The sequence below is a fragment of the Microtus ochrogaster genome, chromosome 7 (assembly GCF_000317375.1).
Source record: "Microtus ochrogaster isolate Prairie Vole_2 chromosome 7, MicOch1.0, whole genome shotgun sequence".
NCBI classification, from domain to species: domain Eukaryota; kingdom Metazoa; phylum Chordata; class Mammalia; order Rodentia; family Cricetidae; genus Microtus; species Microtus ochrogaster.
The window spans coordinates 84,742,675-84,757,528 of NC_022014.1; the positions used below are offsets into that span (position 1 = coordinate 84,742,675).

Sequence of the window (14,854 nt, forward strand, 5' to 3'; positions counted from 1 at the left end):
GGCAGGTTGGCTGGCTAGGTGAGGGGCTTCTTTGGTCCACTGTTTAGCTAGTATATGTTTCCTGAGAGTGGAAGCACAGCAATCTGTGTCTGGACACTGTGATCTCAGCAGATCCTTGGGGCCAGTCAGTCTTCATAAATGCTGCGTGGTTGATAACAACTTTTTACTTGTGCGTTATACATGAAAATATCAAAAGTGAAGTTGTGGTCCCAGCATGCTCTCACCAGAGTGCTTGTTTAATACTGTGTGCAAGCCCTAGGTAGACAAAAAAAAAAAAAGTAGATTTGTGGGCCTGAAGGATTTTGTTTTAAATTTCCTAGGTCATGTGACCCTTGTCTTCAGGGCTGCCCTGTCCACAGTGGGTCCTTCAGCTCCTGACCGTGGTAAGCCCTCGGTAGTCATTTGGCAGATGCATTAAATTCTTTTTCATTTCCTGCGTTGAACTTAGCTTCTGGAGGTTGAGTATGCACTACCCTTGATGCTCCTGGTGATTTTTCTTATGGATGGATGTCCTTATTGAGTGGAAGAATTTGATTATTTCAAGGAAGTCTGCTGTGATACCAGCAGAAGATACTTTGTGTGTGTGTGTGTGTTTTCTTTGTTTGTTTGCTTTGACTTTTTTTTTTCCTGAAAGATATTTTTCTTAGAGCTTTTTTTGTTTTAATACTTTTTCTTACACGGTTCTAGTTTTTTTTTTTTTCTAAATTAGATCCATCCCACCTGTGGATTGTTTTTAAGCCCTGCCTTGTTTCTAAGAGTTGTTTTCCAGTGGTTCTGGGAGGAAACCTGTACCCTCAAGCTTGCGAGGGGAGCTCTCACACCTTGAGCTGTACCCTCAGCCTTGTAACTTTTTTCCATTTCCCTTGCACCCCACAGTGTGTCTCTCATTATTGTACAGTTTAGCAGGTGCTGACAGTGTACCCTCCCAGGGAACTATACTTTCACCGTTGTGCAGAGGCTTTCCACTCTCTCTGCGATCTGTTCTGCCTCGCTCTGAGTGCAGGTGCTTTGTGTTTTCTCGTATTGCTTGGAGTGAGCTTTCCCTTGTCTGAGTTCTTCCACTGAACGCTGCGATTCCTCTGTATTGTGTGTTGTGGTGTGGCGTCCATGCTGCTGTGGTGCATGTAGCCTGCCTGCTGGGTGTCTGCTGGTCAGTGGTTAGCATTTTTCAATTTGTTATTCTGACGAATAAGGCTTTGTAAACACTTAGAAATCTTTATGTGAATGTGTATTTAATTCTGGTACACAAGGGCGTGAGAATTTGTAGCGATTTTACCCTGTACAGGACTGTGAATGTGTAAACCACACTCACATTGGTCTCTCCATACCTTCCTGAGATCGGTAGCAGCCCGTCTTTGAACATCTTACCGTTCAGAGTGTTTCATCTTTGCTTATGACCTGTGTTGGACATATTTCCATGCACTTACTGGATTTTTATTTCTCTTTTTTAGTGATGTTCCTAGGCAAATGTAGGCCTTTTTTTTTTTTTAAATTTGGGTTTTGTTTCCTTTATATTTTTTAGTGTAAACTGACAACTGTGCCTATTTTTCTGTACACTTTTCATAGCCTTACTGATGTGTAGTTAACACATGTTACAGGCATACAGAGTATGAAGCTTGCTGTTGCTGACAGAGGAGGATACTTAAACTGCCAGATGGGTAATGGTTGTGAGCACCATCACCAAGTTATTTTTCTGTTATAGATTACTTTTCACCTTTGTTTAATTTCTTTCCTTTAGGATGATTGTTTTGCAGTTTGTTCATTTTATGTGTTGTGTCAAGAAATTCAAGAGCGAGGACTCTGGTTAAGAATGTTGCTATTCTTGCAGAAGATCTGAGTTTAGTTCCCAATACTTAAGTCAGAAGGCTCACAGCTGCCTGTAACTCAAACTACTGGAGATCCAGCACACTTCTCTGGCCTCCTCAGGGACCCACACACGTGTAGTTTATACTAACACAGATTGTAACACATTAAATGACTGAAAATAACAAAAACAGATCCTATGCACCAGGATCTGTTGGATCTGTCTGACCCTTAGCCTACCCAAACTATACATACCCTCAAGGCCTAGTCTGGGTCAGACACCCTGTGCTCTGATCCAGTCTGGTGAGTTCCTTGGACCCCGGCCCACCTACACCTTCCCTACCCACAGACGTAGTCTGGGTTGCATATCCTGTGTGCTGGCTTAGTCTGGAGAGTTCCTGAAACTCTGCTGGCCTGTGCTATCCCCACCCCAAGGCTTAGACTTAGTCGTACAGCCTGTATGCTGGCCTGCCTTGGTGACTGCTTAGGACTCTGGGCCATCCATGGCAGCCTCACATTCCCTAGGCATAGACCGGTAAATCAACTTGCACACTACCCCAAACAGATCCAGTATGTTCCATTTGTTTATTTCTGAATTGAAGTCACCTCTGTTGCTCCAGTTCACCCACCACCCACCACGATCCACCAGTTCTATAGAAGTGAGAATTACCAAAATGAAACCAAGAATACAGAATTTAAAAGAACAGTCATGAACATCATCAAAGAATCCAAGGACTTTAAAGGCAACACGAGCACCCATTGACACTAAGGATGATGGGAAAATCCACAGGGAAGCATTTTATGTTTACTTAAACATTTATGAACAATAGAGAAGTGTGTTGCGTACATACATGTATGCAATAATGACGTGATAACACTTGGTGGTACTGCTTCCCCCAAGAGCCATCGACTGTATCAGTTACTTGTCTGTTGCCGTGATACAACACCGTGCCCAAGACAACTTATCAAAGAACACGATAATTTGGGCTTAAGGTTCCAGAGAGCTAAGATTCCATCATGGCAGCAAGCAGCAGGTATGGTGGCTGGAGTTCACACCTCAACCATATATAAAAAACAGAGTGAACTGCAGGTGGGTGAGGCCTTTTACTCTTGGAACCCACCCCTAGTGACATACTTCCTCCAGCAAGGCTGGTCTAACCTAAGCCTTCCAAAGCAGCGCTGCCGCCTGGGAACCAGATGCTCAGGTGCCTGAGACCATGGGGACATTTCTCATCCTGACCACAGTATGTAACAAAACCCCCAGTGTCAGGCATGGGAAGCCTCCTTTTGAGTTACTGGTCAGGAAAGTTACAAGAGACTCCCAGAGTTAATAGGTTTTTGCTGCTGCCCTTAGCAGCACACTTCGGAAAGGGACTTGGAGGAATTGAGCTGGAACTAACCTGGAATAATCCTGAGGACTAGCTTTCATGGTATCTGAAGGTGCTGTGCAGGCTGCCCAGGCAGAAAAGCAATTAATGGTTCTATGCAGCTGAAAAGTCTATGAACCACAGTGATCAGCACAGCAGAAAATACCCAGGGCACACAGTGGCACTTGAACAATAATTTAATTGAACTTAAGGCCTCCTCAAAGGGGGGAGGAACTGTATCCACATCAGGTACTGTAAACCTCGCCAAGCTGCCCTGGCTGGTGAGGTCCCCCTAAAGGAGAGCCTACAACTGTTACCTTTTCTGAACCAGTGTAATTGCCAACTGCTTTCAAAATATCTGTCCGTATATCCACAGATAAATACAGCTCTCATCCAAAATCAAAAAGCTTTTTTCAGCAGAGAATCTATCATAGAAATCCACAATTGGTAAAAATGCAGAGAACAACTGATCACTGGTACCCATCCTCAGTAGGTTTGTCCACAACACAGCTCATACAGCTAAGGCTCAGGAAACATGGAAGAGGAGGTGGAAGGATTGTAAGAGCCCGAGGACCAGAGCATCTTCCTTGATCATATCTTCTGTATATGACAGGGCACTGTACCCAGGAAACAATAAACAAGACCTGCACTATGAACCCCCCCAGATCATAGTCCAGTGTAGGTGGGGAAACCTCACAAGGCTCATCTAGAGGAGCTGTAGGCAATTATTGGCTGCTGACAGAGGAAGAATCACTCTCTTCCAGAGACAAGCACCCTGGTAGGTTATCCAGCCCCAAGTGGTCAGCCTCAAGCATTATTAAAGGAGCACACACTAAATGAGACCAGCAGTACTTGGAAGGTTGTGTTTATTCATACCCACTCACTAATAGTTGAAGAGGTCATGAAATTGTAAAGGAGTCAGAGGGTGGACAGAAGGCGTTGCGGGGAGAGGGTGGAATGAAAATGATGTAAATACAGTACTCGTGTGTAATTCTGAAAAGTTCAGAAAGCCAAATCAAATGGAAAAAAAATCTTTAAAACAACAACAAAAAGCCAGGTTTGATGATGCATGCCTTCAATTTCGGTGTTTGGGAAGCAGGCTGGTCTTTGTGATTTTGAGACTAGTTTAGGCTGCATAGCAAATTCCATGTCAGCCAGGGGGTATGTAGTAAAACGCAGGCTTCAAACAAAAAACCCATTCCTGTGGCATGGATGAATAAGCAGTCTGCCTCTCCATCAGCTGCATGAGCAGAGAGCTGCTCCCAGTCACAGCCCTGGGTATGCTGCTGAGCTGTGGGCATGGTTTCTGGATGGATGCTGTGCTGCCTTGAGTAACACAGGGTCATCTGGTAGGTACATTTTACTTTTGAAGGAATGGCCAAACAATTTTTTTTTTCTTTTTTGAGACAGGGTTTCTCTGTGGTTTTGGAGCCTGTCCTGGAACTATCTCTTGTAGACCAGGCTGGTCTCGAACTCACAGAGATCCGCCTGCCTCTGCCTCCCAAGTGCTGGGATGGCCAAACTATTTTTGAGTGTAATTGTTTTAGTTTGCATTCTTAAGAGTAGTACATGAAGGTTCTTGTAGTGATATTTTGTTTGTGATCTAGCGAATAAAGCTTGCCTAAAGATCAGAGTGCAGAGTTAAGCCACTAGTTAGCCATAGAAGTCAGGCAGTGGTGCCACACACCTTTAATCCCAGCACTCAGGAGACAGAGGCAGATGGATCTCTGAGTTCAGGGCCACCCTGGGCTACACGAGATTGGAATCTGTCTAAAAGAGAAACAGAGCTCACACAAAGGTGATCCCAGAATTTGGGATCACGTGCAGCTAATCCCAGCACTGGGGAGGTGGAGACAGGAGTGATATGGCTGTGTGGAGAGAGGAATCTAAGGCAGGAGGAGACGGGAGCTCGGGGCATTCAGCCTGAGCATTCAATCTGAAATACTGTTTCGAAGAGACGGCATTCAGTCTGTGGATTCATAGGGACAAGGTTGCCCCTTGGTCTGAGGATTCCGTAAGAACTAGTGGCTGGCTGCTCTGCTTCTCTGATCTTTCAGCTTTCACCCCGATAGCTGACTCCAGGTTTTTATTAAGACCAATTAGAATTTATGCTACGGGTTCTGGCTTCAATACATAAAATAATGGCTTAAGAGAGTTTTATACATGTGTCATTGTACCTGCTCATATTTACCCCTTTCTTGAGCTCTTAATATTATGTCTTTCAGTGTGTTTATTGCTGGCTTCCAAGAATACACCAAGCCGATGATTGACCACTTGGTTTCCATGAAAATCAACCATTGGGATGGGTAGGTTTTGTGGTTTTGTATTCTCTGAAAATTCCCCTTTTTCCCCCAACAGGAGAAGTTTAATTGAACTTATAAGTCACTAGTGTATTTTCTCATTGTAGATAAACTATTTTAAGATAATTATTTCTGATCAGTAATGAAAATCCCAGTCCCTGTGTGTGGCATGCTTGTTAATGGTCTGTCTAGTTTCACTTCTGGAGCTGTTGGTCAGGGAATCCTGAGATGTAAATAATTATTGCTGAATACGCTTGTCATATGTAACAGGGAAGCTATCGCCTGAGGACAGGGCAGTCCAGGCAGCTGGCATAGCCTGGTCTTCCTGGTCGTTTGACCGGCCTCCATACTGATTCTGCTCTGCTTGGCCTCCCTAGGTATCTTATATATTGTCACCTAAGAGCTGAGCAGACTTTAGTGGTAGTTTTCATAATGACAGTGGCAGCTTTGGGACCATCATGGTATTTCATAGGTAGGTAAATGTGTCTTCAAAGAAGAAAGGCAACTGTAACCTAGATGTAAGCCCTGTCAGTGTTTTGATACCATTTCTAGGTAGGCCTGGTCAGCCAACACAGGGCAAATGCTGGGGGAATTAGTAGAATAATCGCGGTGCCCCTTCCAAAGCCCAGTGTCAGAGCGGGTCTTTGTGGTTGAAAGAGTCTGATACTGGGGTTTCAGCTTCCCAAGGACCAAAGCCTTGCAAATGTTCATTGGTTGCGGCTATGCTTGTATAGCTGTGTGCAGTCTGCTTTGGACTCTTCCGGAGCCAGGAGCCTCTGGCCCAAGCCTTTGTGTTGTTCATTTGGGCTAGCTGTGACCACTTGCCAGGAAACCTTCCCTTCCTTCAGGACGTTATGTGCCAGGTATACAGGAAGATGGGATGTTAGCTCTCTTATGAGGAGAAGAGCACGTAGGCTTGCCCAGCCAGAGGTTAAAATTAAATTGCCTTTTATATTAGTTTACGAGCCAACAAGACATTTAAAACTACATTGTAAATATGCAATCCATGAGTTAGCTTAAGTTTTTGAACTTTTGAAATCTGATTGATTTTCTAATTCTGTCAGTTCTTTCCTGTGTTTTGATTTGGATTTCTTTTTAGATACATTATACCTCTAATTTTTAATCTTCCTGATGTGTTTATCATTATGAAATGTTTCATAAATGTCTTAAAAATGTAACATGATATTGAATCTGCTGTGTATGGGCTATCAGCTTTTTCTTTAAAGGGACAGATAGTTAATGCTTTGGGTCTCTGACTCATATATATGACCCTTAAAAATTAAAACAGTCCTTAACTTAGAGCCTTACAAAAGAAGCCTTCTACAAAAGTTAGTAGAAAAACCTACTAGCTACAAACAGTCATTTTTGTCATAGCAAGTGTCACAATTCTCTCCCTTTTTGGTTGAGTAATATTCCATTGTCTGTATCTACCATATTTTGCTTATATATCATCTGTTGATAGATCCTTGGGTGCTTCTATCTCAGGGCTGCTGAATAAAGCCGATAGGAGCAAGTGTGCAAACCCCCTCTACTAACAGCTACTGTTACTTCTCAGGGCCATCCGAGAACTGTCTGCAAAAGCGCTGCACAACCTGACCCCACAAGTACCTGAGTACATGGCCTCTCATGGTAGGTGTGCGTTCCACTTCCTACAGCCGTCATACAAGTGTACTGTGTGCATATGTGTGCACATACACAGCAGAAAGATGTGCTGTTCTCATAGTAGATGAAGATGACGTCCTACGTCTGTTGCTGAAGAGTAGGCTGTAGGCTAAACCAGGATAGACTACCAAGACAAACACAATGTGTTTGTACAGAGGCAGCTTTGGGTGGCGTTCAGCACAGGTGATAGCCACAAAACAAGGAGTCTGTGGCTTGCATTGTGTAGGTTAAAATGATGGGGGATTCAGCAGTTGTCCGTGCCTCTAGATTGGTGTGACTTAGAATTTGGAGCTGTTCTGCCTTCTCCTCCCTAAACACCAGAGGCTGAGGTTTTATCTCACTGGGAAGGATGGAAGTGCCTGTCACCTTTTATGGTTGTGTGGCCTTTGATCTGCCTGCTGTCCTCAGGCAGAGTGCTACCACCATCTGTGGGGCAGAGGTGTAGATAGATGGGAGAATCTGCAGATGTGATATCACTGGGCATCCCGGGGCCTGTGTGCATGTACTGATTTATATGTCGTGCCCTAGCACGTTGCTCTGGTTGCCCAGAAGAGATCTCTGCCCACCAGAAACAGGGGTGCTGACCCTGACCAACCCCAGAGGAAATGCTTCTGAGTAATGAGTTGTCCTGTGTGTGTTCTCCAATTTGACCACTGCAGTCTTCCCGGCACTGTTGTTGATGACACTGAGCTCAGATCTACACACCAGACATGGTGCCATCCTCTCCTGCGCAGAGATCACCTATGCCCTGTACAAGCTGGTTTCACAGAGCAACAGGTAGGAGATGTCATCTGGGAAACTAGGTAACAGTAGTGATTTGAGGTTGGAGAGTAGTGTGTCTGCTCTGATGGTTGATCATTTCTGTGTTTTGGGTTCCGTTGTATGTTGAGGCTGTCGGTGGTTAGGACTACTCTCTCTTAATCAGGGAAGGGCTGCTGGTTGGCATTTGTAAGGGGCCTCTGCTGTTTAGATTCCCCTCTTCATCCCAAGGACTCAGACAGCAAGAGCAATGACCACCTGTTCAGGGGTGGCACTGAGCAGTTCAGTTACCATTCCGTGTGTGAATGTGTATCAATGCACACGTGTGCGTCACACAGCACATGTATGTCAGAGGAAACCTTGAACGTCTTCCTCATTTTCCCCCTTGTTGAAGACAGTGTCTGCCTTGCAGCTCACCAAGCTGCCTGTGAGCTTCAGATGATGCTCTGGGGGGTACGTACAGATGCACCACTGTGTCTGGCTTTTACCTGGGTTCTGAGGATCTGAACTCAGGTTGTTTGACTTGTGTAGCGAGGCGTCATCTCCCCAGTCCCCATTTGTCACTTGAGTAATTAAAACTACTTTGGGCTGTGCAGTGGTGGCACACAGCTTTAATCCCAGCACTTGGGGGGCAGAGGTAGGCGAATCTCAGAGTTCGAGGCCAGCTTGATCTGCAGAGTGAGTTCCAGGATAGCCAGAGATTCACATAGAAACCTTGTCTGGAGAAAAACCCAGAAAGGGAAAAAAAAGACAAGTTTGGAAGTTTCCTTTGGGAATCCCCCCTCTCCCCCCCCCCGCGCGCATTGGCTTTATTTATAATATCACTACAAAGAAAAACTCAGGCCCATGCACCGTGGTGCATTCCAAGAGCTGTGTAATTTCCTTATGTCACTGTGCAATTGATTCCTCAAAAATAAGATCTTATAGACACAGTGCCATCTATGACCTGCCCTTAGGTTCAAGCTTGAAACTTGTACTTAAGTCATTTCCTGTGTGTAGGGGGCTCCCTGGGTCAGGGTGACAGCATGGACCTCATTTCTACCTATCAGCCCCAAGGAGGTTGATTGTCCCTTGGCCTCAGAACACAGCTCACAATCTGTATGGGTGGAATGTTCATCTAATGTTGAAGACCTTGCTGTCCTTGGTGAAAGGCACATGGGCCAGGACATGTCTCAGCAGTGCATTGTGATGACATGGTGCCTTTGAGACGCATTCCCAAGATGTTGAGTTTATACAAGGCCTCAAGGTGTTGGACTTTACATGGTTCTGTTCAACACAAAGGAGATTTCAGACCTCCAGGACATCGGGGCTCTGTGTGGCTCTGCCTAGCACCTAGCAGACTAGATCTCCAGGGAGCTGGAGTTAATTACCACAAAGCTCAGCCTAGCAAGTAATAGATGTCAGATCCCCAGGGTGTTTGTGGCTGTGCATAGTTAGGCTGAAACACAGTGGTACCACAGGTACTTGACACTGCTTGGCTCTGCCTGGCACATGCCGTAGCTCAATCTACAGCATTAATTCAGAGCATGTCACTGTAGGGGACTTCCATGGTGTCAGCAGGGGCCCAGTGTTCAGTAAGGGTACTTCTGTCCTGATCATAAGGTTGTGTCTTCAGCAAACTGGCTATAGGTCAGAGCATAAAGATAGCACCCAGCTGCCGAAACCAGCATTGTGTGTGTGCATGTGCGCGTGTGCATGTGTGTACAGATGTACTTGTCCATATGTGTATATGTGGAGGCTAGAGATTGATAGTGGGTATCTTCCCTTCTCTGCTTATGTTCCTATTATTTGTTTTTTTTTCTATTTTAAATTAAATTTAATGCCTGGAGACAATGGCTTAGTAGTAAAGAACATTTGCAGAAGACCCGGGTTCAGTTCCCAGCCCCCGAGTGATGGCTCACAGACCTTTGTGACTCCAGTTCTAGGGATTCCCAGTACATTCTCTGGACTCCATGGGCCTCGGTCATGCATATGGTACACATACACATGATGGCAAAAATGCGCATATGTATAAAAATATTGAACTTACAGACACACGTGTGGGCATGAGTTTGCCGGGATGCAGATGTGGATGATTGGGGACGACTTGAAGGGGACTCAGTCCTTTCCTTCTCCCTCGTGGGTCCCAGGCTTAGCAGCCGTGCCATTGAGCCATCTCTCCAGCCCTCAGCACAGCTTTCATGAAAGCAGGAGACCTCCCGGGATTGTGGGAGCATGGACAAGGCTGATCTTTCTGAGTTTGTGTGTTCTTCACTGTGAACCTGAGCTCTGACTTCATCCTTGTTGAACTCAGTGCTGTGCTTCTCTTTCTGCAGGCCTGTCACAGACTATCTGGATGAGAAGGCAGTGCAGAGCCTGAAGCAGATCCACCAGCAGGTTTGTTGTGTGGTCTGTCTGAACCTCTTCCACCTGGACAGGGTCTGCTTACCTCGTTGACCAGGACATGATGGGTTCTCTCCACCAACATTACTTTGTGGGAGTTTATCTGGAATTGGTAGTTGGACTAGACTTGTTCTCTGGGACCAGAAGCCATCTTGTTGGATGGATATCACAACCAGTGGGTCTCAGGCAGTATTGGTGTCTCATTGGTCCTTAACAGGAGTTCCCAGCTGAGGGATCAGATGTCCTTCTGGAGAGCTGGGTACCCATAAAACAACGGCCTTTCATTTCTACCTTTGACCCTGAGGTCCTAATCTCTACTCTCCTGAAATTTAATCCCAAATGTTGTACATTTTAGGGAATGGGAAGCATGTATACTTTTCTGGGATTTGGAGATTCTCAAAACATTCTGTGACATAAAGAGAAAAAGTATTGTTGTAGGAGACCGCTTGTTTGTTTCCTGGCCGCCCAGACTCCCGAAATAACCACACAGAAACCATATTAATTAAATCACTGCTTGGTCCATTAGCTCTAGCTTCTTATTGGCTAACTTTTACATCTTAATTTAACCCATTTCTAGTAATCTTTGTATCGCCACGTGGCTGTGGCTTACGGGTAAAGTTTCGTCTGGCTCCAGCCCTGCTCTGCCATAGGCTCAAAGCAGTTTCTTTATTCATTAACCGATAAAAGCAACAACACACAGACAGAAGGACCTCCCACACCAAAGTATGAATCCAGGGTATTTTCCAGGAATTAAGATTCCTCCACATTCCTGAGTACCCTTTCCGGTTGCAAATATTTTTCTATTCCTCTTTTTATAATAACGGTTTGCCTTAGATCATAATGACTGTGATGAGGCCATTTGGTTAGTTTTAACATTTTTTTGCTATGAAGCAGAGCCTGGCATCCTTGCTCAGTATTGGAAGTGAGGTGTGGAGGGGAGGATGGCAGCCCTGTGCAGAGGCTGAGAGAATGGAGCCCCAGTGTCCTCTGAACCAGGATTTCCTGTTTCTGAGGAATGTGGGTAGTAACAGGGATGCTGCTTTTAGTTTTTGTAGGAATTTCTGGTATGTCTGAAGAGTTTGGTGGAACTGACAGTTGTGTGACTACCCAGCAAATGTTAGATGTACTCCTAACAATGAACTAAATTACTTTTGAGTTTTTCTGAAGACAGAAAACACCAGAGCCATTTGGCATGATGAGTTTTGACCAGTGGTGATCAGTGGGCCAGGACGAAAGGGGCCACCCTCTTTCTTCATGTCTGTGTGCCTCAGTTTCCCTTTAGAGAAATGAACCTGAAAAACGTAACCGAGGCCAGGATGAGGTAGGCCTTTGTCTTCTGACCTTCCTGACTGGCTCCCTGGCAACTAAGAGCTCAAATTTGTCACCCTGTCATCATTCTTATGTTGCTAATAGCCACCGTTTAATGCATGACAAATTAACCTAAATAACTTAAATAACTGACTTTTCATTCTTTAATTTTAGCTTTATGATCGGCATCTCTATAGGTAAGCCTACAGAGTAAAACTTCTTATGTGTGTAATGAAAATGTGTATTGTCTGTAACAACTGGTTTACTGAAGCACTTACATTATATTTGTGTGCGTGTGTGTGTGTGTGCGTGTGTATAAAACACGTCCCATGTGCAATGGTGGAGGTCAGAGGAAAACTTGAAGGAGTTCATTCTTTCCTTCTGTCTTGTGCGTTCCCAGGGATTGAACTCAGGTTGTCAGCCTTGGTAGAAGGCACCTTCAGCTACTGAGCTATTTTGCTACCCCTTGTACCTTTAAGCTAATAGCTCACCTTCATCTGTCCTGTTACATGTTTACTTTGTAGCATTGTAACTTTGTAACATTTTTAACTTTGTGAACTGTTACATGTTCACTTTGAAGATATGCAGCTGCCACTTAGCCCAGGATTCAAGGGTGTGGAGGCTGCAACTCTTTGGTGTCTTTAGGCATTTTAGAAGCTGAAGTCACAAGTCATGGCACCCCACAGTTCAGTGTACCCTTGGCAGTTCTGTGATTGAAGACACTTGTGTCCTGCCCATTTGGGTTGCCTCTCTGCTCTTGGTGGCTGTTGTCTCTTGGGTCCACCACCTTGAGTGCTCTGTCTCTGTAGTCTGTCCAAATGGGATATGTAAAGCCTTTAGGTCTGGTTTTCTCCAGTGTGTTTTTGGGATTCATTCCTGTTAGTGTGTATGCTGTTTTTCTGCTTTGTTTTATTTTAGGTAGGTTCTTACTATGCCTCACTGTGGTCTTTTCAAAAAAAATTATTTTATGCATATTGATGCTCTGCCTGCCTGTGTGTCTGTAGACAACAATGCATGCAGGGCCCAAGGAGGCTGGAAGGTGTCTGGTTTCTTTGAGATGGTTGCTGCTGCATGGGCACTGGGAATTGAACCTGGATTTTTTAGAAAAGCAGCTGGAGTTCTTGACTGCTGAACCATTTCACCAGCCCAGGGTTTTCCCTTTCTTTTTGAAGACAGGAGGCTCTCACTGTGTTGCCCCGGCAGGTCTAGAATTCACTGTGTAGACCAGCTGGCCTTGCATTTGCAGAGCTCCCTCTGCTTCCCGAGTGCTGGAAGAATGTACCACTACACTTGGCCCTTTTCTACCGGCAACTCACCTACCTCAGTTTCCCTGTTTTGTGGTTCCATCATACCTGTGTTTTCTGTCCACGTTTACTCCTAAGAAGGGTGTCATCTCAGCTCAGGGTGCAGTGTGGAATGAAGCTGCTGGGCACATCAGCATGTGTGTCCGTGTGTGTACATGTGTGTCCCTTTCCTTGGGTATATGAGGAATAGTTTTCCTGGGTCATTCAGCAGGTGTGTATCTTTAAGAAACTAGAAGATTTCTTTGCAGATCACCCAGCCCTTAACCTGTGTCCCAACCAACTCCACACCTGAGTGTTTGTGGTCTGCAGTGGCATACTGTAGTCATGATCATTGTTCCTGTCTTGTTTGAGAATGTGGTTTATGTGTCCCCAGTAACTACATGGTGCTGAGCATCCTGTGGTCTCCTGCGGAGTGACCATTCATTCAATCCCTTTTCCCCTTTGAGAGGGAGTCTCCTGCGTAGTCCTGGCCATCTTAGAACTCCCTATGTAGATCAGGCTGGCCTCAAACCCAGAGTTCAAGCCTGCCTTCCAAGGGCTGGATTAAGGGTGTGTGCCACCACATCCAGCCCTCATTCGCTTTCTTAAATACTCACCGCTTCCTTTTCTTGTTGAGCAGTCTCTGTATATTCTGGATCTGAGTTCTGTTAGACACAGGAGTTCCCCGTTTTCCTCCCACTCTGTTTCATTTCTTGCTGTGTTATTTCCTTTTGTGGCGTGGGGCTGAGCACTTACTGTCCTGTACTCTCTAAGTGGGAAGCCTCACTTCCTGTGTGTCTTATTGACTGCTTTCCAAACCTTTAAGAGTAGGTAGTGATGGTAGGTGCACACAGTGAGCTATGCAGTGCCCGAGAGCTTCTGTGGAGCTGAGAGTATCCTGTCAGAACTCTCTGTCACACAAGTCTCACCATATTAACCACTTCTTTCAGTGAGGACCTGTGCCTAAACCTTGTCCAGGTCTGAATAAAAATGCCTTGATTTTTTAATTTTTTTTTTATTTTTTACAGCAGTAGGATAAAATGACCCCCAGAAAACATACTAAAACAATTTAATTTGGAGGACTAGAGAGATGACAGTTAAGAGCACAGGCTTCTTTTCCAGAGGACCAAGGTCCGATTCCCAGCACGCACGTAGCAGCTCACAGCCATCTGTAACTCCAATTCTGGGGATTTAGTGCTTCTTCTGACCTCCCTAGGCAGCAGACATGCAGATGGTGCACAGATACACACACAGGCAGAACATCCATACACATAATTTTTTTAAAAATGTATTTAATTTTTGCAGTGTTTGCCTAAAGCTACAGAAGAGACCGTTTAAAATAGTATAGAGATTTGGAAGAACAATGTGATTTTATTTGGAGAGCTTGTGGAAAGCCACAAGGTGTCAAAGAAGTGCCATCTCAGTCCCCAGGTAGGCTCCTAGGCCCCTGTGTGGATGCTGATGACTGGGGTTGCTGCTGGCAGTCACACTGTATTTCTGAGTGATATAGGGGTCAGACTGATTTTTCCAGCAGGGTCGCTGGCAATGAGAGGCTCGGGGAGGCCCTAGCCTGGTGTCTAGATCTTCAGATGTGTATTATTATTCTCATCTGCGTGTTGGAAGACAGATATAGGGGTTTCCTATCCTGTTTATCCTGTAGATTAATTAAACTATCAATTTTAATTTTGTAAGGTTTGGGATGCTTTTACAGAGTCATAGCCTGTAACTACCACCCTGCGGTAGATACCTTCCCCAACTCCTGGTACTACAGACCTGCTTCCTGTTGTTTTAGGTTAAATTTTTTCTTTGCTCTTTTTAATCTTTTGTTAACTACATTTGGCACAGTTTTTCTTTTACATATCCAAATTCTTAAAGTGTTCTTCATGTTCTCTGTTGTTGGAGGAGGCCGCTTGTTTCATTCCTGGCTGCTCAGCCCCAAAATAATCACACAGAAACTATATTATTTAAATCACTGCTTGGCCTATTAACT

General features: G+C 44.9%; 1 protein-coding gene across 1 annotated transcript in view; it reads left to right on the plus strand.

Moving 5' to 3' along the window:
* The window catches only part of Tbcd (tubulin folding cofactor D), a 104,213-nt gene that overhangs the window by 65,121 nt on the left and 24,238 nt on the right, over nucleotides 1-14,854 (plus strand). The window contains exons 8-12 of the mRNA XM_005350959.2: nucleotides 5,396-5,476; nucleotides 7,026-7,099; nucleotides 7,792-7,909; nucleotides 10,207-10,267; nucleotides 11,756-11,778. Coding sequence (XP_005351016.1) covers nucleotides 5,396-5,476; nucleotides 7,026-7,099; nucleotides 7,792-7,909; nucleotides 10,207-10,267; nucleotides 11,756-11,778 — 357 coding nt within the window. The remainder of the gene's footprint in view (nucleotides 1-5,395; nucleotides 5,477-7,025; nucleotides 7,100-7,791; nucleotides 7,910-10,206; nucleotides 10,268-11,755; nucleotides 11,779-14,854) is intronic.